The sequence below is a fragment of the Pseudorasbora parva genome, chromosome 7 (genome assembly GCF_024679245.1).
Source record: "Pseudorasbora parva isolate DD20220531a chromosome 7, ASM2467924v1, whole genome shotgun sequence".
In the NCBI taxonomy this organism is placed as follows: Eukaryota; Metazoa; Chordata; class Actinopteri; order Cypriniformes; family Gobionidae; genus Pseudorasbora; species Pseudorasbora parva.
In genome coordinates, this window is record NC_090178.1 from 20232541 (window position 1) to 20256712 (window position 24172).

At 38.9% G+C, this 24172-nt stretch overlaps 1 protein-coding gene across 4 annotated transcripts in view; it reads right to left on the bottom strand.

Annotated features, from left to right (window-relative positions):
- sema6cb (semaphorin 6Cb) overlaps window positions 1-24172 on the bottom strand; it is a 163434-nt gene that overhangs the window by 52567 nt on the left and 86695 nt on the right. For all 4 annotated transcript variants that reach the window (XM_067448500.1, XM_067448498.1, XM_067448501.1 and 1 more), the window contains 3 exons: window positions 7037-7233; window positions 892-1006; window positions 377-434 (listed from right to left, as the gene is read on the bottom strand). In XM_067448500.1, coding sequence (XP_067304601.1) covers window positions 377-434; window positions 892-1006; window positions 7037-7175 — 312 coding nt within the window. In that variant the 5' untranslated portion in view covers window positions 7176-7233. The remainder of the gene's footprint in view (window positions 1-376; window positions 435-891; window positions 1007-7036; window positions 7234-24172) is intronic.

The following is a 24172-nucleotide window of genomic DNA, read 5'->3' on the forward strand; positions in this document are numbered from 1 at the left end:
TGCCCTAAGCGCAACCGTGCTATGTGCAAAAAATAATAAAATCACAAAGAACCAAAATGTACCATATTTGTTGTAAGTGGCAACAGCCTACAGCAGTATGCTACACATTACAGCGTTTTTTTGTGTAAGAGACCTTGACTAACATTTCAAGTGGACCTCAGGGAAAAATAGTCAATGCTATAAAAGCATGGAATATGCGTCCTCTAAAGCCACCATAAAGAGAATTGCTCATTTGAAAAATGGGATTTCTGAATGGTCCTTCCCCAAAGACGAATAAAAGTGAAAATTCCACTTTACGCATTTACATCAGTAATCTGAGAGAAAGAAAAACATTAGAGATGACTGAAACAGAAAGTTGAGAAAAAGGTGAGCTTACCTGTTGGGGGACGATACGCTCCGCTGAAGAGCTGAGGTTAATGGCAAAAACGTGATCTCTACAGAGACAGAGAGAGAAAGACAAAAATGCCAATATTTTCATCAAGTGTTTAAGCAACTGAGATTCTTGTTGCCGATTCTTTCAATAAGTAACAATACAGTGCCGATAACACCTTGAGCTGAATTGAAGAGGGCAGAGCACAGAAAAAACGAGAGTGAGAGAGCATGAGTGGTGAAGAGACAGACAGAGAGGAAATAGAAGGGGCGAGAAAGGTGTCAGAGAGCGAGCGAACATCCATCTGTCTGCAATCCAGGTCTGAATGAGACTGATTGGCCCAATCACACGACCCTTATCATTAGTGTGTAGGTCTTATCGTTGCAGGCGTCTGGAGATACAGCACTAGTCTGTACGGATCCGGAGGTCTGGAATTCCCAGTCGATGTTGCATCTTTTGAAATGTGTGTAGCTGTGTTGTTGTGTGCAGTGTGAGCATGTGATTGAACTGACACGACATACCTCGCAGCAATGTAGACCATGTGGTTAATCCGCAGCATCCTCTGAAAATCCAGCCCCAGTCTGGCAGTGTCGTTATCTGACATGTTCCCCTGGAAACTGGGATACAGGTACGTGTCTGCATGATGGAGAAGAGAAAAGACCGAGTTAAAAGCAACTAGAAATTTTCACTCTCTACCATCTTGGTGTCAGTGTAGCACCTGAAGGATTATGCTTATTTTTACATCGACTTTTTCAAATTAAGTGTAGCTTTTTAATGGTATGCAATATTAAATCTTCATGTCTAGTCTCTATAAGTAAGTCTTTTCATAGAATTTCAGAGGCAACAATAAAATTCCATCTACACCTCTTAGGATTTTAATAAGAACGTTTTGAGAGGTCAGTGCCATGGCCTAGTGGTAAAGGCATATATGCGGAAGACATTAGGGGCGAAGAACTGAAGGTGCGTAGGCACCTATTGCAATCGTTAGCGTTCTTATTATTATTCTTCCACTTCTTCTTCTTTAGCTCTTGAGTCTATAGCAGCTCACATAACCGCTTGTGGGAAAGTTATGAAGCCATATGATGTATTTTTCCATCATGGACATTTTTCCGCCATTTTCATTTTTCAGAAAAATCAACTTTTTCAAACTCCTCATAGGCCTTCAATTTGCCGAAGAACATGCCAAAATGGATGTGAGGCCATAATGCTTTAGCATTTTCTAACTAAACTGTGTTTGCGTTATGACAACCATGGCCCGAGGCTTCCTGCAGCATTTCAACGCAGTGCCACCTAATGGTCAGTTTGGGAGTTATAATTTTTTTTTTTTTTTTTTTTTACATTTTCGCTTATAACTTCTTAATGGTTTGGCAAAAAAAGCACAACTTGTCTTTTTAGATTACGTGCAACATGCCAAGTCAAACAAAACCAAATGTTCCCATAGTTGCCGTTTTGGGCATTGGCCATATTATCCTTAAAATGTTATGTTTTACGAAACCTGTGATGAAGTAAATGAAAATCGGTATGCGTCTTTGGCACCATGCCCTGAAGATACTCAAAGTTTCGGGGCAGCACCACCTTGTGGTCAAAAGTTATAATAAAATTTCCAAAACTGCTAAAAACTTTTTAAATTAGCTGATTGTAATGAAGCTATCATTTCTTAATTAGATTCCTTGGGTAATGCCTAGAACATAGATACCAATTTTGCCATAGTCGTCCAAACTTCCTGTCCGCTATTTTGATTTTCTTTAAAAACGTATAAAATGTAGCAAACCGGTTCCAATCACTTTCTGTCTGGGGGCCTCGATAAGCACACACACCAAAAACTGTTTAATATTTATAGTGATTCATATCACAGAACTCATTTTGCTGTAAGCAATTATGATGTGTACGTGTGTTTACACTCAGAAATATCATTTGCTAATTAATCTCATTTACACTTAAAAAGATTATTTTCTAGCACAATGTCAAAGATGAGTCACTTTGGCATACTCTTCTTTCAGAGGCTGAGTGGGTTCTACATTGTCAGACCCGCAGAGATGTCCACCGTGACCTGCGGGGACCTTTAATTTGCAGGTCTGTTTGGAAACTGTGGACTGCACAAAAGTAGCAGACACAGTGTGGCAAGCGTGACCTTGGGGTGAAAAGAAAATCGGGACATTTTAATGATTCCTGTTAGTTTAGTTACTTAGTGATTATGAAACTGTGTATTGTTAAGAGTTTCTCCTAAACTTGGCAGACCACAGGTGGCCACAGCAGGAACCAAAGCCCGCTCTGATGTTCAGGAGCTACAGTAAACAAACATGTAAAGGTTAAATTGGAGTAGAAACTTCACTCTTTTCTCAAAGACACTGTCGGGGTAAACACCATCATCTGATCTCGGCAGGATCATCCCTCAATAAAAATCACCCAGAGTGTCTGCATCCCACTAGCCAGAGCCAATGAACCAGTGATATGAGAAATAAACTTCAATCCACATGACTCTTACAAGTCGGAAAATCACTGCATGAACTCACTGCATGTTAATGAATATTCTAGAATTCTCAGCTTCATTCTTCAAAATAAATTAAGATTAATCAGTCAAACTAAAGTTCGAAATCTTAAAGGATGGAGTCTGAATTTAGATTTTAAAACGCTACGCATCACACACTTGCAGACTTTGTAAACGGTTACAAAGAAAAATCATTCAGAGCATTCTACACTAATCAACTGAAGATCACACGCTATAAGACTTTTAAGTTGTTCCAAAAACAACAAACTCCGGCAGAAACATAGGCCTACTTGCTAGGAGGCGCATGACTAATGAAAGGAATGTGTTCTAAAATCGCCTGAAAATGTGTTTCATACAATTTTCTGAGAAATCTGACAACTCCAACTGCAAAAATCTGCAGACTGACTCTGACCAAAGTTTGTTTTTTCGCAATAGCAGTGAATAACATTAAACTAGGGTTGTCCTATCGCCATAAAAGGCCCATATCAATAGATTAAAAAATAATAAAAAATACAAATCATATTTCCACATTATGGCTGATATAATTCTCAAAGTGACGGTAGTCATTGACATTACAATCTACTATAAATTCCCAAGGAACTTGGTTTCAGCAAAAAAAAAAAAAAAAAAACTTTACTGAGTAAATTAACAGCATTTTTTTGCGCAAACTATCGTTTAACTCTTTCATGTATGATTTATTAAATCAAAAAGTAATATGTTTGTTTTTAAAATGGCTTCCAAATATTTGTACACTCACTGTATGCATGGGTTAAAGTACCAAATATCAAATAGGATCACACTGGATGACATGAGAGACAACTAGTCCAGGAATTAATGAACTCAGCTGCAAAAACACTGATGCCAACAGTCAAATCAACAAATATGCCATATTTTGTTAAAGCTTGTTAACATTCAACTTTTTTCACCCGTAATGTGTGGGCTGCACCAACACTGACTGATGGGATCCCCTATGTGGGAGAGAGACAGACTACCAAAGCCATCAAAAGCATCAACAGCAGTAACAACTATTTTCAAATCGCTTTTAAACAATGACAATCACATTCAACAATTAGTACATTTATTCCTGAAAATTAAGATGACAATCACGATTAAATTATACATTAAATGTGTCATTTGTACAGAAGCAAACTGAGCAACTAGTTAATGCAGTGACGGCCCTCGCTGACAGCACCTCTGAGCTGCTGAGCCAGAAAATCACAGAAATTGAGGTACCTGTCTCGACTCATTTGCATATTTTGATATGGTCTCTCTGCACTGTAGTGGCTCCCACCAGCCCAGCACTCCACAAGAAACCCATATATTACAGTCCAGACCAAATTTGTTATTTCAAACCACCATCTTAAAGGGTGGGTGGTGAAACAGTCAGTTTCAGTCAATCTCATGTCAATCTTGAGTACCTATAGAGTAGTATTGCATCCTTCATATCTCCGAAAAGTCTTTAGTTTTATTATATTTATAAAAGAAATATAGGCTGTACCGAGTCTTTCCGGAAAAAAACGAGCGGCTGGAGGCGTATCGTGTGGGCGGAGCTAAAGAATGACGAGTGCGCACAAAGCGGTGACGTCCTCAAGCGTGGAAAAGGAAAACGCTACCCTAAATCAGATTCAACTAATACATATATGATCCAGAATCAGAACACACTTCTTTGGTTAGATTTGGTGAGGTCCTGTGACAGCAGTGACCACGATGTTGTGAAGCTTCCCGTCTTTTCTGCGTTCAAATCGGTTCAAATGCAGCGCTGCCTTCCCGGAATGCTGTGCTGAAGCGTTGAAGTCGCTTGATGTCACCCACATGAATAAAGTGGAGCGCGGCCCGGACTATAACGACATAAGTGTTCACGGACGAGTGGATCTGCTGAGAGAGTGTTTATGGGCGTGCATTTCCTCTCTCGCTCTAGTCACGCACGCGCGCACCCTACCGGGAGAAGAGCCCGTACGGCCCATACAAGGACCTTCCGCTCTATCAACGTCAAGCCGACCCATACTCGAAAAAAACTCTCCGAAACTTGTGAGAAACCAGAAGTAGTATTTTTGACACAGAAATACTCCATCAAATGTCCAACATTAGTTTTTGAAACTTTGTCTATGTTTAGGATGGGAATCCAAGTCTTTAACAGTGTAAAAAGCTCAGTATGCATGAAACAGCATTTCACCCCCCCTTTAACAAAAACGGGCTGTTACATTTGGTTGCATGTTGCAGTTGTCACAATCCTAAAATAATTTTATGTGAACAGAATTTTTCACTCAGAAGAGGAGTGACAATCGTATTTACCTACAGTGTGAACGTAGTCACATGCAATCAGTTTTAAGGTTATAATGTGTAAAGGCCCTAGCATGAAGCAAAGTCTCAGGATGTAAAACCACACACACATACGGCAAGCGTATAAACACACACAGGTGGAAATGGTTGATAAATGGGTCTCATTACTCGTGTGATGTTCTTTTTGGAGAGCTCTATTAGCCCAGCTATCTGTACACCAATGGCCCTGAGGCTCAGTCTCTGTTTCTGAGTCCAGCTCTCTCAAATGTGGTCCACTCGTTTTAGCAGAACAAAAGACCCAGCAGAGCACTTCTGCTAACTGAAACATGACCCCCACCCCCCCGAACCACCCTGTCAATCATGTGACATCCACCATGCTGAATTTGATTTTTTTACAAGTTTAAATGAAAAGAGAAATGGGCCTGCAGACCAGCACCCAGACTAAAAGGGTTAGTTCACCCTAAGATGAAATTTCTGTCAATAATTACTTACCCTCATGTCGTTCGACACCCGTCAGTCCTCCGTTCATCTTCGGAACACAAATGAAGATATTTTTGTTGAAAGCTGATGGCTCAGAAAGGCCTCCATTGACACTAATGTCATTTCCTCCCTCAAGACCCTTAAAGGCACTAAAGACATCATTAAAAGCCCATCTCGCTAGTGATTTTATGAAGCTATGAGAATAGTTTTTGTGCACAAAAAAAACTAAATACGTCTTATATAATGATGGGCCGATTTCAAAACACGGCTTTCTGAAGCCTCGGAGCTTAATGAATCAGCGTATCGATTCATGATTCATTAAGCTCCAAGGCTACAGAAAGCTGCGTTTTGAAATCGGCCATCTCTTTATAAGTCATTATTTTGTTTTATTTTGCACAAAAAACAATTATCATCGCTTAATAAAATTATTGTAGAGCCACTGTAGTGAGATGGGCTCTCTAATGACGTCTTTAGTGCCTTTTAAGGGTCTTGAGAAAGAAAATGACATTGGTGTCAATGAAGGCCTTTCTGAGCTGTCGGATTTCAAAAAAAAAATCTTCATTTGTGTTCTGAAGATGAACGGAGGTCATGCAAGTCATTAATGACAGAATTTTCATTTTTGGTTGAACTAACCCTTAATTTTACAAAAATGTTCAGAATTGAAGAATTTAGAATCTATCCATTCATAACTTTCAAATTGAGATTTTTTTTTAAAATTCTGATCGGAGCACAACCCTGCTACCAAGTCACGATTCCAACTTATTCAACATAAAATAATGATTTTTGGTTTCCTTTAGAATTATAAGGAATATAGTGCTGTATGTTTAAATGTATTATTAGAAATTTATTGTCTGCAAAATATAAGCATAAAACAGTAAACACTTCCATCACACCTCATTTGCAACAGAGTCGGCCTCTCCACACCGTGCTGTTTGCTACGCAGCCAAGCCCATGGAGTTTTTATTTGCCAATTAGTAACAACTTCACAGCAGCTCCGAATGAAGCTGCTCTCTCAGACCCAATAGGTTTGGAAGCTGGGGAGTAGCACGGGGTGGAAAACCAGGATGGGGTAGATTAGGGCTGGGAACGGGAAGGTGGAGTGAGGATGGACTTGGCAGCCATGGCTGCTGATATATGTATTTGGCGTGTGAAACGCTTTACGCCTGCCAAGACCTGATTGCTTGGCAGGCGGTTTACTTTTAAACTCCGGGTACGGTTTAATGCGCCTCTTGCTATATATCATGCGAGATAAAGCATTCATAATTCCAAATGTCGTGATTGAATTATCAAAAGATATGAAAACAAACTGAGGTTTGAACACACTTTGTATGCCTGTTAAAAGTTAAAAACATCATTGAAATGTCACTTTTATCCCAGGAACTGCAGTGCTAAGTGGCGTTTCGTAGTGGCATACTTACATTCACTACCAACAGTGCTGATGGGCTCCAGGTCCTGAGGAAAGGGAGTCGCACCATGGCACAGATGCTTTAGGCAGGTGAAGGTGAGCGTGAGGGTCAAGGCCAAGAGGGGCCGCGACCCCAAAATCACCAACCTCATTTCAGCAAGAGCATAGAAGTCAGCCACACAGCATGACCCAGAGTAGATTGAACACCACCTGAAAAGACAAGAAATAGGGCGACAATTGTCATTTTAAAAACTGACTGAACAACTTGAACAACTGACTGAATGATTGTGAAAGTCATTGGCATGTCGTTCCAAATCGACATGACTTCTTTTAAAACACAATATGAGAAGAAGAAAAAAAATTGCACTTTTACATTCAATTACAATCAATGAGGACCAAAGCTTTCAAGCTTCAGAAAGTGCCAATAAATGGTTCATATAACAGAGGATTAATGCAACATGATGAGTCATATGTACAGTACTGTACCACTTTTAGGATACTGTCATGGCTATTTCACATCTTTTTTTAAGCTTGAAAGCATTGCCATGCAGACTAACTGCTTGAAAAATATATAGCAACTACAACTAGCACAATTTTCCTTTCTGGAAAAAAGTAAGCCAGATGGATTGTCAACGGGGTGAGTAAATAATGACTGATATTTCACTTTTAACCATCTCTTTAATGCAATTCAATATTCAAGCATTCTACATTCACAAAGAGTCAGGCAGTGACAGCATTACTCTTATTAACATGCCCAACGTAAAATTCATGGGGAAACAGAGTTCGGGGAAAAAGAGAGATAGACAGACTGAGAGTGCAAAAGCACAGTAGGTTATATTCTAAGGGGCCCCAGCCTGGGGGACACCTGGCTCATTGACTCGAACTGTACAGTCTTTCACAGGTGACTTAACTCAATTAACCGCAAAGGCTGCTGGGAAGCCGTCTCAGTCTGTCAGCTTTTACATGAGGCCAACAGGGATGGATCAAAAACTTATTTTCAGGACAATGAAAAAAAGAAAAACTCCTGCCGAAGAGTTCTATTGAAAATAGGCTGAATTATTAATGACCGCTTTGAGTGTTTGTATTAGATTCATAATGGACTGAGATACTGAGTTTGGCATCAGGTTATTACACGATACAATGGCCAAAAAGATGATGGACTGTCCTCTAGTACAGTGGTTCCGCTGGTTTTTAGCTTTAGGATGCAGATTTTACAGTGGTGGTGACGAATTAAAAAACATTAACAAAAACGCACTTATAAGCAAATACTGAAATGCATCAATATAGCCACAAACCCCATTGGTCAAAAATGTGCAAAATAATTAACGTCTAAAAGGGAAAATTCACAATTTGATATTCTGATTGTTTTTTTGTTTTGTTTTTTGACAACTGACTGCACAAAACACAACTATCCTGGTTAAACCAATATTTAAAGCTACACTGTGTAACTTTTTTAGTTTATTCTTAGCTAAAAACACTTAGTTCTTTCAAAAATATATGTGCACATTAATTTACTTCTTTCAAGTAATAAAGTATTTTCATAAGTTTATAATATGCCATTGAAAGTACATACGGGTGAGGGGTTCGAATGCCGGTCGCCATGTTGCCCCTCCATCTTGAAAGTACATTAGCCAAAGAGGGACATACCCGTTAATTCAAGCTTCGCTTTTTGCTTTTTAACACTCGATGGCAGTCATGAACGAGGTCGAACTGGAAGCCATGTTAATCTTGGACTAAATCGGCCACCGTAGGAGTTAAAATGAAATCGGAATTGAGAGGAACAGAAACTAATATTCACTGGATTGTCATATACCTTTACACCGCTAGATGGGGGAAAATATCACACAGTGTAGCTTTAAATGTAGTCCGGGTCACATTTTTCTGAACTTTCGAAGTCCTTAAACCCATCTATTTCTGCCAAAGTTGCCTTCCACCAAGTGATATTAAATATATGTGCCAATATGCACAGCCTCTGACTTCAACATAAAAAGATACAAGAAACATTTTCTCCTCCTTTTAGAAGCAGATAAGTCTGTTTATTCTTCCATCATAATTATGCATGATTAAATGATTAGTTGCATTTTATTATTTGTTTTTCCCCTCCTGACTGTGACTCATGTGGGTTGCGACTCATCCGTTTAAAAACACTGCTTTGTGTCCTTTAAATTTTAATGTTCAGCCAGTATTTTGGATCAGCAGCTCAAATAAACATCTCACTTTTGCACTTACAAAAAGCCCGATCAGAATTAATCACCTCATGCGCCCACACAGATACACCCTGTCAGGGCTATATAATGGGACATTATGTCTGATGGATTAGCTATACTTAGTGAACGGAGTACAGGGACAGGGCGGTCCACTCCTAATGGAGCATATACACACACACAAGCTCTTCTAGAACTAACACAGCACAAAATGTGAGACACCATCTTCCCCACACTGAAGCTGAAAGGATCATGAGGTCATTTTCATATGGACACAAACAAACAAGACATCATGACAAGATATCCGGATGGTATAGCTTGTGCTCATCTTATGACTGCGGAACCAAAGCAAAATGCTGTGTTGCTTTTCAAGGAACTGATGATGGGGTAATCATGTGAAAACTGACAAATAGAAGAGCGGTAAAGAGAGGGAAAGAGTTTATCTTTGCTAAACACACATGAAACAAATGTTATGTACAAGATCATCCTACCCCCTTACTATGGATTAACTAATGCTACAAAATGTCAGATTTGATTTATCATTCTTGCCATTGCATGGTGTGAGACAAATTACACACCAAAGTTTAACACGGTCGCGATGAAATGTGATGTCTGAGTGAAACGATTTTTGAAAGAAAGAAATAATAAGAAGTGGACTTTCTTCTATCCATTGATTGTTTTTTTAATTATTATGATTATTTATTTATTGCAAGGTTGAACAATGTCCACAGATGCGACCACAAATATGTGCAAATCCAGGGTTTGCTTGTCAAAAAATAAAAAATAAAATAAAGAGTAGATAAATAAATAATAGCAATTGGGGGGTGGATTAACATGACCAGCATAGCTCCAGGACTCTCCCTGCTCCTTCTTGATAATATTCAGATAAAATCAGTATGGGTGGCCCTATCCATCGATTGCTGATTAGACGAAGGCAGATCTGAAACCAAGCATGATTTTAAAAAAATAAGAGGCGGGTTTAACCGGATTAAATGATGTCCTGCATACATTACCAGAGAGACGTCTGTTGTTAATTACTGTTTTTAATTACTGGGAGAGAGTTGACATTTTTATTAAAGGAAGTGTATGTAAGATTGTGGCCAAAACTGGTACTGCAATCACGATCCCCTTTCCCCCTCCCCCCTGACTCGAGGTTGCCAGATCAGCTACTGGATCCAACAGGATCATTTGTAGCTCCAGCTGTGGTAACTAGAACAGATCTGGCAACCCAGATGCCGAAACACTACTGACTTCATGATTGGTAGATCGGTTGAGGGCGGAGCTTCAGGCCAAAACACAACATGTCAACATCAACATCAGGTGATGGCTGCAACAACAACTTTGAATGACAATATCCTGGCCGGACTACTGTTGTCAGTGATATAAGTATTTGAAATTTTTTTTTTTTAAATATATTTTTTAATGTCTAGTGACATATCAGGGTCATTAATTGAAATACATTTCTTACATACAGTTCCTTTAAATATTACAGTGTCAAAAAAATCCACGGGTGAACTGTTAATAAGATCAATAACGTATGTATTTAGAAAAAGGATACATTTTCATGTCATGCCAAATTTAAGGTTGGGGTCTAGAAAAAAAAGAGAATTTCAAAAAGGAATTAGGTCAAATGAATCCTTAAAGTATCATCCTAATATATATATATATATATATTTTTTTTTAAATATAAAAGATGTCCTTTTCACTCAAGGCGAAGCACTCTTCAGAGACCGAAAAGTTGAGACCTCGGCAGTGTTGAGTAGATAAGAGAAGACAGCCCATTCCTCTGCTGCTCTCTCTGCTGCCATTAATATATGCTCCAAATGGCATCTCAATCAGCACTCAAGGCTGATGTGAACACTGATAGGGCTGGGAAACCAGTGAACGTGTCCCTCAATTAATTAAATGACCTAAATGGATTTGGACTTAATTACTTCCCCTCAGCTCACTCTCTTTGTCTCTGTAAAGCACTGCAAATCACAGCCAGGCTAAAACAAGCAGGTTCCAACAACGGTTTACAAGTCTTGGCACAATGATTCCCAAAGCCAGTCGAGATGTTTTCAGCCAAGTTTCAAGGCAGAATCTCAAGTATCGTTCACACAGAAGCAAATCAACCCATTATGTAAAACTTCTGCTATTTGGTTGACCGTATACTAAATGCTAATCAATAACATTGACAAGACATTTATGGTATGCCAATCTGACATTAGCCAAAGGATCTTCAGCCACAGAGAGCAGTTGCTGGGTAAATAGTCATTCAAAGGCTTATTAATTCTCGTTGCAAACATACATAATGCACCCTGAACCACAACCGAAGAAACTGCTCTATTGTAGTTCAATATCAGAACTTCACTGCATCCTCCCTTTCAGTTTTAAAGTGCACAGTTACTTGGAACCAATTGATTGTTCAATAATTTAATAAGAGAGATTCAATAATATAACAGACATTAGCTAGCTAATAACTGTTTCTGCACAAAGCGGTGAGTGCTTGACAGTTTAAAAAGCCAAGTTCCCCCATTGAGCTACATTAAAATCTCAGGATATTTTTGTAGGCTTTAAATATAATTGCACAAATGGATTAATTCAAGGATTGGTACCACAGACCACATCCATTTATATTTTAGCTTTAACAAAACAAAAACAAAAAAAATATCCACCAGGTGGATGGGGAACATCTCCCAAAAGCAACCAATAAACAAACCAGAAACATAGCAAATTTAGTACACACACACACACACACACACACACACACACACACACACACACACACACACACACACACACACACACACACACACACACACACACACACACACACACACGACTAAGGCCTTTAGAAGACTTGAAATGTAGTGCACACAATACATTTGTGTAAAGAACGGTTGCAGCTTGGACATTTTGCTACAGCACACTACAGTTCAAAAGTTTGCACTCATTATACATGTCCTTACTATGACTTTTAATTAAATGTTACAAAAGATTTCTATTGCAAATATGAAAAGTTATTGTGATCTTTTTAATTCATCAAAGGATCCTGAAAAAAAATGTCACTGTTCCCACAAATATATAAAGCAGCACAACTGTTTTCAACACCAAGAAATGTTTCTTGAGTACCAAATCAGCATCTAAGATTTCTTAAGGACCATGTGACACTGAAGACCGAAGTAAGGGGCATCACAAATTATAAATATTAAAATAGAAAATTGTTCTTTTAATTGCAATAATATTATTATTTCAAAATATTTTTACTGTTTTTCATTAAATAAACAAAGCCTTAGAGCATAAGAGACTTCCTTAAAAAAAAAAAAAAAAGAAAACTATAAAGAGCTGTATTATTCTGGATACATTGAGAATCAAGTTTTTTTTGTTGTTTAGTTTAAAACAGAGATTTGCCCACGATTCTGAAGACAACTAAATACAAATTATTTAATTTAATTCGTAATTTACTAGGGGTTCTGAAGAAATGTTATTTGCTAAAGTCTATTAAAAAATTATGTAATTAATTTGAAATAATTATATATATATATTTTTAAATAAGTTTGAATAAATGATTCAAATGGCAAATAAAAATGCTTGTCTTTACCTAATACAATCTTTATCTGAAGCATCAAGTTTCTTTCAAAATGTAATTTACTGTATTATGATTGCTACTGTGAATAATCAGTGTTTATAACAGGACTATAAACTAGTATCCCAGTACTTCTGTAATTATAACGCAACAGAAATAAATGATACTGTGTGAAAAGACTTTACAAAGCTGTTTCATACATGACAACTGTTCTCCCTGGATCAGCGAATGTTCTGCTGTGTGATCATACTTGTCATTTATTCTGCTGTGTGATCATACTTGTCAAAGATTTAACAGACAGAGGTGAATCGCCGTCGCTTAGGAAGAAGGTTGTTTTGGTGTTTGCAATATTTTAACGATTAATGGAGCAGCTCTATACCGAGCACAGATGTTTGAAATATATGTTCCGCAGAAGAAAGACACTCATCCAATTTTCTAAAGACACAAAGGTTCATTATTTGACTAAATGTAAATTTTTCGGTGAATTATTCTTTTAAATCACATGGCTCTCCTACACAAACAACAAACCAAAATACATGTATTATTTTGTAACAAAAATACAAACCCATACAGAGTCCACCAAGAAGTTTACCCCCCTTTTAGGCAGATGGCACACAAAAATGTGTGTGCGTGTTTGCAAACTGTTCGCATCTCTCCTGCTCTTCTAATCAGTGTGCATTCATGTGGCGTTCGAAGAGACGCAAGGCACTGATGAGCAGACAGCTGTCGATATTTGACTAAACCCCTGCTTATCCCTTGCTTCCTCCATGGGGTCAACGCTAGCTCTCTGTTGGCTCGATGTGGGAAGGGCGGCGGGCCCCATTGCGGGTCCTTGGTAAATGAGGCAAAGTTGTTGCGGCGGCGGGGAGGAAAAAGGCCGCTCTGAAGTTTGAGGAGGAGAAATCTCTTGAGCTCAGGATTGATTATACGGCATTCATTTGAATTTACTAACAGCTCCTTGGCTTGCCGTGGGCTCCGCGCATCCCTCCCTCTCTTGCAGCACTTTAAAAAAAAAAAAACACTTGCCGAGGCCAACGCGGAAACCCTGATGGGAAGAGGACGATGGGTTTTTATGGCACGCAACCTATGCGGTCGTATCTCTTTTAAAAGACCTATATTCATTTACAGGTTGACTCTGTTTAACAAGCCGGGCTTTTATTACTGCTGGCACACGATAAAAATTATGATAAAAATCTAACACGGAGAAATTTAAATTCCATCAGCGGTTTAATACCTGCTCAAGGAAACATCATGCCAGCCAAGAAGGGAGAGAGAAACATGGTTTTTAATTCGAATAAGAGTTAGGCACTTTTTAATGTGACTCACCCCCTTTTGTCCCAAGTGACACATGAAAAGGACACACTTCGCTCGCTCTCTCCCTCCTCCTCCCATTCTCATCCACTCTGGGACCCTTTCACACCATCAGAAGCAGAAATTGAATGAGTCTCTTCTCTGTATACATGGTCCAACATAATAAAGTCTGGTGTCCCTGGGCTCCTCTGTCATTTCAAACACGATTAAGCACATTAGTGCTCTGGCTCTCCACGGCCCATTACCCAGCAACCCCGCTGTCAGGGACCCACAAGTAGCTGTGAATAGGGGCAGAGGCCAGAATCTCCCTCACAATACTTATAGAGTTCCTAGAATCCAACCGAGTTGGAGATTCTACAACTTCATTCTGAGTTGATAAGATTAAAAAACCCTGCGTGAGTTCAACGAACCATTGGAATCCCTGGGAAGCCTATTCCACCAATACGTGTCTGGTGTGAACCTGTTCAAAGCATTTCCATTAAAGAAAAAGCAGATCTGGATTGGAAAGATGATTTGAGATTTGTAGAAGATTTGAGATGAATTTACTAAAAATACACAGCACATTTTATCTGTATCATATCAGTAATCAATCGTCCAATATTAGTAACTTTTTTTAGAACCATTTTTAACATTAAGATGACCTTTAATGTCATCTAACACTCATGTAAAGGTAGTCGTCTAATTTATTTTAAATTAAGTTTAACCAGAATTTTAAACTTAAACTAATATTCTAATGCTCACTTTAAGATAATCTAAAAAAACAAACAAACAAACAAACAAAAAACTTAATTATTACACATTTAAATGTTGTTTTAAAATCTTGAAATAAATATTTATTTCAATGTGGTGCACTATATATTGTTAAATATACTATTTTATGTTGTGATGCTTAATTTCTATTGTTTTAAATAAAATGAATATGAGCCATACCAAAATGATTCTGTTTATTGGTATTTGCCATAATTTAAATAAGAGTTTTAGTTAAAAACTAAATTAAAGTTAAAACTAATATTTATTTTATTATATAAATGTATAAATTAAAATAATACATTTATAATTTATTTTATTTTAAACTATTATTCAACTAATATTTAAAGGGGTGGTAAAGCATGATTTCACTTTTCTAACTTTAGCTAGTGTGTAATGTTGCTGTTTGAGGATAAAAAAACATCTGCAAAGTTTAAACGTTCAAAGTTGAAAGCAAAGGGAGATATTTGCTTTTAAAGAAAATCAATTTCTAAGGACTACAGCAAACGGCCGGTAGGGACTACAGACATTTCTTCCAGGGTTGTTCAACTTTCCTAGGGACGGGGGAGTTGGGGATCAATGGTTAAAATTTATTTTTAACTCGGTCCACATAATTATTACCCAAATCTCGCTCTGTGTGCTGCACATTTTATGGAGGAAAGCTTCCACAATCTTTGCGAGTTCAATGCAGGATTCACACAACAGCTTGTCCTGAAAGATGGAGCAGTTCCAACTTTGAAAATGGGTCACAACCTGTAAGTATGATTTATTTTTCATCTATGTGTTTTTTCTGTAATATTTTGTATTGTTAATTGTACATTGTAGCAAGGAAGTAAACAAATGACAACGCTGTTTGGCTCTACAAACCAGTTAAATGCTCATTCATACTTGACTCTCATTCGACAAACACCCAACGTTACACCCAACATAACTTGGACCTGGAAACCATCAGACTGTTTTTACAAGGAGGGACAGAGCAGTGTAGAATAATATGAACATATGAAAAATTATGCAATTTTTTAAAAACAAAGCATGAACAGTGCACAAACACAATCAAGCCTTCGTTTTAACACTCCTTTGAATGTCCTTATGCTTCATTAAAACCAGCTTGTGACAAAATTCATTTAGAAATAAATCTAAAAAAGACTATGATTTGCTTTCTGCTGGCCATTTGTTTTTGTGGGCAGGGTAAATATGTAGTAACTGTAAGTTACATTGCCCTTTGGTTCTCAAGTCAGTGGAAATGTGGCATTCAGGCACCTGGCACAGCATTATTTCAGTGGAAAAAGGGGTGTGGATGGGCTCTTGAAGGTCCTGTCAGTAGATAAACACAGCTGATTAGTCTACATTATTGCGCTTGCACTTTAAATTATACCCTTCAACCCTGCAATGATGAGAAACCTTCACTGAATGCCTGTTTGTCACACAGAGATTGAGGCTAATTGCTGCTGAATCGCACATACAGCATCCGGGTCTCTGGGTAAGAGCATAGGAGGCGAATCTACGCTTGATTGAAATCCACAAGTCCAGCCTAATGTTCCTCACAGAAAATGGAACAAATATACTCGCATTTACATTTAGCTGGCACATTCATACAACTTGCATTGTATTTTTGATATACAATTGGTTCATACACTCCCTGATGTGAATCAAATACATAACCATGGCCTTGTGCTACTACTTGAGTTACAAGAATGAAAAGCACACGAGTTTCTGAAAAATGGTGAGCTAAAAAAGGCTGAAAGGGAAAGTGAATCACATGTAAAAAGACACAAACCTGGTTCGTCTTTAGTCTGGCAAATGTGTGTGTCGGGAAGTGAACAGTTAGCGAGAAAAACAACAACAAATAAATTAACAAAACGGCTTATGGCCTCTCGTTTTGAAGGGGGGAAAAACAAGCAGGAAACCATATCACGGTGTGTGTGACTTTCGACCACAAAGACGACATTGTTGGTTTGAGACCGCAGCCGTTGGCCTGTTTATGCCAAAACAACCAATCATTATCACTGACCTGTCCCATGATATCGTCACATGATCCAGGGGTAACCTAGCAGGCAGACATGCACATAAACAGATTACAAACCTCTACCCAGTTTTGTTTTTGAATCAAAATCAATTAGGTCAGTATTCAGGTAGGAATAGCTCGAGCAGGCTTTAAAAAGCCAGATATTCCTGGCACACATTCTGCCTGTGTTTTAAACACTGATCCAAATGGCTTCCTCCATGCTATCAGTCATTTCACTCGCCATCTCACAGGAGACACACACACACACATAAGCGGACGCACACACAGGAGCCACTAATTAGATTTCCAGTGAGTGACCACCCTGCTGTTGCTGGGCTAAATTAGAATTGGACTTAAGGAGTGTCGGGCAATTATTGAGGGTCTGCCCCTGCAGAACAGATGATGGCGAGAGAAAGAGAGAGGGAGAGAGAGAGAGAGAGAGAGAAAGAGAGAGAGAGAGAAAGAGAGAGAGAGAGAGAGAGAGAGAGAGAGAGAGAGAGAGAGAGAGAGAGAGAGAGAGAGAGAGAGAGAGAGAGAGAAGAGAGAGAGAGAGAGAGAGAGAGAGAAAGGCGCATCTGACAGTACAGAGTACAGAGGCCATTATCATCCCTCATAAAATAGACACATTCGCCCTCATCCCAAGCCACATATTTAAGTTTCAATCTACTCAGAACAATATCAGTGTATGATGGGATAAGAGCGGGAACTTTGGTAAGTGTAGTAACTCAGACAGATATTAATATGCAGACAATACCAGAGTGGCAGAGGGGCAAAGTCTTCTCAAGAGCACAGAGAGATAGAGAGAATGACAAACAGCTGACAGACAGGAAACACTTTGACCCTCAATTGGGATTAGATGAAAAATGGAATCAATGGAAGAATCCTCGCTAGCCTTTTCTCTCTCTGAGTGCCTGCCAAGGTTACTGTAGTCAAGTGAAACTATCACAGAGACAAAAGCTTACAAATCTGTGGTAAAATAGAAAGGTCTGCAATAAATCCATAAATAAATAAACAAGAACACCAATAAAGAAATTATTAAAAGTGCAACAAAATATGAACAAAAATAGCTTTTTGTTAATTGATGCTTGTGATATGATTTAATTACTGAGCCTGACACCTGACTACCTGCAAGAATTAAACAAATAAAATAAAAATGTTTATTCAAGTGTAGAAAAAGCCTCAATACACGTTTCGGATGTCCTCTGCTATGAACTAAGTACTAATTGTTCTGTAGTGCAGGCCATCTGACACAAGATCTGAGTGGATCCAGGGCATATTGCTGAATCATAAATGTCCCAGAGATGCCAGATGCTAGCAGTAATGACACATTTTATAGCTCATTTCAAGTACTGCAGTATGCTGTGTTGTTGAGAACTTGACAAAGAAATCTTAAAGGTCCCGTTCTTCGCGCGTTTTCGAAGCTTTGATTATGTTTAAAGTGTGCAATATAACATGAGTCCATGTTTCGTGTGTAAAAAAAACACAGTATTTTTCACACAATTTACTTATCCGTACAGCGCTGTTTCCTCTGTCCTAAAAACGGCCTGATGATTTCCTTGTTCAATGAAGTCCCTCCTTCAGTAAAACGTAACAAGTTCTGATTGGGCCAGCGCTTCCCGTGTTGTGATTGGACAGCAGCTTAGCGCACTTTGCCCGGAAAGGTCCCGCCTCTTACAATAACGGGGAGATGCAAGCGCTGAATGCGTGCTCTTCTCCACGTGGGAGAGCAACAAGACCACGCCCCCTACTTTGGGTGTTCTTGTGGGCGGAGGGTTAGTCAGCAAACCGTTCTAGTGACGTCATTCAAGCAAGGAAGCGCAGGGGTGTAGTCCAAACCGGCCATTCGCTGTAGGCTTTGAAAGGGAACTTCTGTTAAATGAAATATCTTGCTTGCCATTGAACTTTGAGCTTTATAATTTTACAGGTATTATTTATGCTCCAACAGCAACATTACATACTAACTAAAGTTTGAAAGATGGAATCGCGAAGAACAGGACCTTTAAACTAAAGTGTTACTTAGTACATATGTATCGGGATAAAAACTAAATTAAAAACCAACAATAGTAATACAAAAAAAGTTGGGTCTGTAATGTTGCATTGTACATCTACACCCGAACCCCCTAAAAACAGTTTTACTTTATTTTACAGTGCCCAGTTAGATATTGTACATGTAAATACTATAGTAATAACAGTACATTTGGCATAATTACAAGAGATGAAACCCAAACCAAACCATAACCAGTAATAGTAGTAAGTACGTACGTTTGTTCATTAATAAGTACTTGTTATAATTAAACTCACTGTAAAAAAATATTTTAAAAGTTACCTTGTTGCCTTAAAATTTTTAGTTAATTGAAATTAAAAATTAGAGTTAATACAATGAACATTTTTGAGAATCGACAACCTTTATTCAAATATTATTAAACAATTTTGTAAGCATACTGAGTAATTGTGTCTGTTTTATTTGTGATGACGCAGTGAAACATGCCAAATTCATGATTTATCACATTTTTTATGTGGTTCAGATACAATATTTCTATGTATTAAACCAATTTCCTGCATTGTATATACTCAAATTTTGATTTCAATAAACTCAAAATTAAGGCAACCAGGTTACTTACTTTTTTTTAAGTTAATTCAACAATATTTGTTTACAGTGCTGTAACAAGTGTACCTTAAAATGAAATAAACTTTTGTATTTGTATAAAACTATACAAATATTTGTATATTATTATATTTGTATTGCATTACTTGTGCACTAACTAAACTAGCTAAAACTACACGGAAACTAAAGCAGTAAAACTGATGTCTGTTGTTCACTGGAATGACAGTGCGAATAACTGTTAAAAGAATCAGAGGCATCTGGTGTCACGTGGGTTTCTGGTCTGTCAGCGAGAGGTCATGACCTTCTCACTATCAATGCCAGTCAGCCAATCCCCGAGGAAGAATGGGATCCGCTGCGGCCACAAGGGGTCTGCCTTCGTGACAAGGTCAGTCCATGGGAGGAACAACCCTGGCGGGCTGTGCTGCAGTCTCTGCTGGGAATGACGGTGGAAAGAAGCACCATCAGTCTTCATTCAGGCTCCGATGACAATTCCTGCTCATCCCATTCCCCGCTGAAATTCCAAGAGGACTGGCTGTCAGCAAACATCAATGTGCATCGCGATTAGCATGAAAGTTGGGCACGTGATGTGTCACATCCGTGCCACGCACCGCTCAGTGATGCATATGACACACATCGCGGCGATTACTCTCCAAACGGACGTGTTGTGGCAACACGAGTCCTGATAAGCATCAAACAAACCTGCAGTCGGACTGACGTTTCTCTCTTTTGAAATGACATCCCCGGCCAGATGTCTCCCAGACATCAGAGAGGGATCCGTGCCAGCCGGCAGACAGTGGCCGAGTGGATCGATGCGAGAACCGCAGAGACTCTCCTCCTCTGTCGCCAAGCCAGGCAGACGGCAGCGGCATTAGCTGAGCGGCACCGATCCGTCCCCTGCTTGGCTTGCGTCTGTTTTCATCAGCCCTCGGACTCGCTGCGGCACACATTAATTTTGCAGATCAGTCATTTAGACAGAAGAAAATCAATCCGTGTGTTCTTTCCCGAAGATGACCTGACGGCAACCTCTTCAAACAAAAGCCCAAAATTATGCAGTTTTACCTTCAAATTGCCTCACTTTCTTCTTTGACTATTGAAGTTATGAATGTAAAATATGCTCTTTTCTTGATCCCTCTCCTCTCTCCCCCTCTCTCATTAATATTTAAGGTTGTTATTTAGAGGCATTACCTGTCTGTATTGACAGAAATTGGAGCCGTCGTCCCCCGGCGGGTATTATAATTGGAGGGTGAAGTGTATGCGCTGGTGGAGGCATGTTTTTCCCCTCAAACTTTATGTGCAGGTCTATTTTTATGATAAATTCTGCTTTTTCAGGATAAAAAATAAATAAAATAAAGAACAGCCCAGGGACCGCCTGCTAAAGTCATCACGCATACCTGTACACACGTAGACTCCCAGAGGAACGAATGGAGTGGGCGGTTGTGTGCAGGGGTAAGTGAAGATTTTGAGAGGAGGAACTGGAAGAGTCTTTATCAAAGAAATGCAGTCTAGGCTGTCGAAGGCTGCCCGACACTCTCCCTCTCTCACTCTCATTCTCTCTCTAACCAAGCACAGCATGAAACCATTCCAATTAGTGTGCGATCCAGAGAGAGAGAGAACAAAAGATCAGCTCTGATCTCAAAAGGAGACATCAGGACACCAACAAGGCATACATGACAGTCACTCAACACACTTGATTTCCAATAAACACAGCGAGATCTGTGAGGCTGAGACGTTTGCTTTGTTATAATGTGGTCCTTTTTTCGAAATATGACAGCATTAATGTAAAGTAATGAACAGAATGAGATGCACTGGTGACAGAAATCTCACTTCTCTGTCGTTAATGGTGTTTGGTTAGACAGGTGTTTGTGCTACAGACATGATCTAGAACTTATGCAGCTTGCTGAAGAAAGGTGTGATATTATTCCAAAGCAACATGCAATATTTCCATCGGGCAAACAAAAAAACTGCCAAAAAATCCAATAAACTTTCATTTTTAAAAGGAACTTATATCAAATCTTAAGACCAGATATAGTCATTAAGCCATTGAAGGTGGGTTATTTTGACTTGGACCATAGCAACAATCTAGTTGCTCTGAATATCTTCACCACATAACAACTCTCTGGCAATTACCAGTAAAAGTCTAGTTCTGTATAGACCTTAGTCAGTTTAGACGGCATATTGAACTTGACGCAGATGAAAACGAGGCTGTGAGGATAGATAGACTTGCAGCCTTTATTCAAAGCTGAATACTCAGATTATTGTTAAAGAACTTGACAATCCGTTGAACACACTGTATTCTATCCCTCAGAGTATCACTTTCATTCCTGTCAAAAAATAAATATGGTGCTACCAATTTTTTTGGGGACCATTTACCACTTATTTCTTACAATAAAAAAAAAATGTACAAAAGAAACATCCAGAAAAAAAGTTTATAGGAAATGCGTTTATGAAAGAAAGGGTAAACATAAGAGAGCGAGCATATGAAAGAAAGAACATGCATAACTTTATCCCTTTTCTTCTTTTGAAACTTCTTTCTTTGTTGGAGGAAAACAATATATTAGGAAACTAACTGGGCAAATTTTGTATTGTATTTTGTTGTAAAAAAGCAATATCACACTCGCAATCTTGCTTGCTGACCTAGGGCTGAATTATGGCCTCAGTTTATTACATTTAGTACAACAGCACTTTTTGGTTGTGTGATATTTTTAAGTATATAATAATCCCATGCGTCTCTGTATGGATAGTTTATAGTCTGCACCAGCAGAATGCACAAAGAATCTGTGTGTGTGTGTGTGTGTGAGAGAGAGACAGAAAGACCCCCGGGTGCTCCGCTAAGACATGCCGAGCTCAGCGCCTCTGTGCCTGGTGAAGAGGATTTGGGAGGTTGAGTTTCTTTACAGAGCACTGATGCTCATCCCCACACACACACACACACACACACACACACACACACACACACACACACACACACACACACACACACACACACACACACACACACAGCTGTGATCAAACACCATGCTGTGCTGGACTGACATGACAGACACACACACACACACACACACACACACACACACACACACACACACACACACACACACACACACACACACACACACACACACACCGTGCAGAAGACTCGTGTCATTTCAGGATGGTTAGTTTCCTGTGACAGTTCTGTACCCAGTTGCTATTATTGCTCAGCAACCCAGATCACCTGGGATCCCACACATATAGCCCTGGGTGTTATCATATTTATTTCACTACTCTAATACAGTATGTCATTTACACATTACAACAAAAGATATTTTGCCGTTTCAGGAAAAGGTTAGGGAACGGGAAAAGAAAGGGGGAGAGACGAAATCAACGTTCCATTCTCTTTTTTAGAAGATTAAACTCTTTATCAAACTGTCCTCTGCTCAAGAAAAGCCTTTAATTTACAGTCTCTCGGAGAGCGCTGAGTTAAGGATGTTGTGGTTCAGTCAGACACTGACACTCTGTCACAAAGTCAGGTGATAAATCACATCTCTGTCAAGTTAATCTGAGTTTTATACTTATCGGCCATCTATCAGGGGTGTATCAGTATAACTCATATTTGGTGCATATTCCGGTTGTAGGGTCACGGTTTTGTATTTTCTGTATGTTCTGTATTTTCAAAATATTTGTTCTTTATTAAAAAAACTAATATTTTAAATTGTACTTTTTTATGCTTTTGAAAAAAAAAAGTATCTTTTATGCTCACAATCCTGCGTTGATAAAAAAAACTGTAAAAACCGCAATCACATCATATGATAACGAATATGCTGATTTGCTGCTCAATTAACATTTATTATTAATGTTAACAGTGATTTTTTCCCCCGGATTCCTTAACACCTTCTCAAGTAAAAAATGAATGAATGCAACGGGCTCGTAATCACAACTTCAGAGGTGGGAAGTAGGTAATTTCCAATAGCATGTGAAGGCAGCATTAATTTAGAAGAACTGCCGCCGTGTCTCCAGGATCACTTGAAGAATATTTCCTACTGACACAATACAGCAAATGATATAAATAAATGGCTTGAAAACATTTTTTTGGGGTCAAAAAAACAAAAAAAGAAGCCACTGTTTGCAGCATTTGTTTTATTTCCATAAATAAAACGCACTACTTTTTACATTCACCGTGAACAGAAGTACTACTTGATGCCTGGTTCGGAGACGGTGTTACAAATGTTCTGTGGAGAATGTTGCGGTTCATGTTCAAACGTGTACTGTTGTGTATGTGTGTAGGCGAGTATATCTTCTCTTTGAAGTATATCTTCTCTACCTCATGCTGTGTTCACCAATTCAAGCCTCTGCACTCTGAACTGAGACCAATATGCCATTTTCTTCATCCAGTTCTAGCCCAAAGAGTATATTACAAGAGCAGCAGTTACAGAGACCTTTCATAGGCTAAGACCACACAGCTGTGTACAGGAACCCTGCAGAATGGATCATCAGGCCATATGGTCACAAGGTCAGTTTCCCCTTAATAAACATCCAGTCAGCAACTCAGCATTTAAAACACACCATCTGAAAGCTCCGGTATCAGCCATATGAAAAACAACTAGCTACTCCATTTTTATTTCCATGACTTTCCATGAGTTTTCCATGACCTTCCAGTCATTTGTGACAACTGGGTTTTTAGAGAAATGACAAGAGGTCGCAGGGCAGATTTACAGTACATTTGAAAGTCG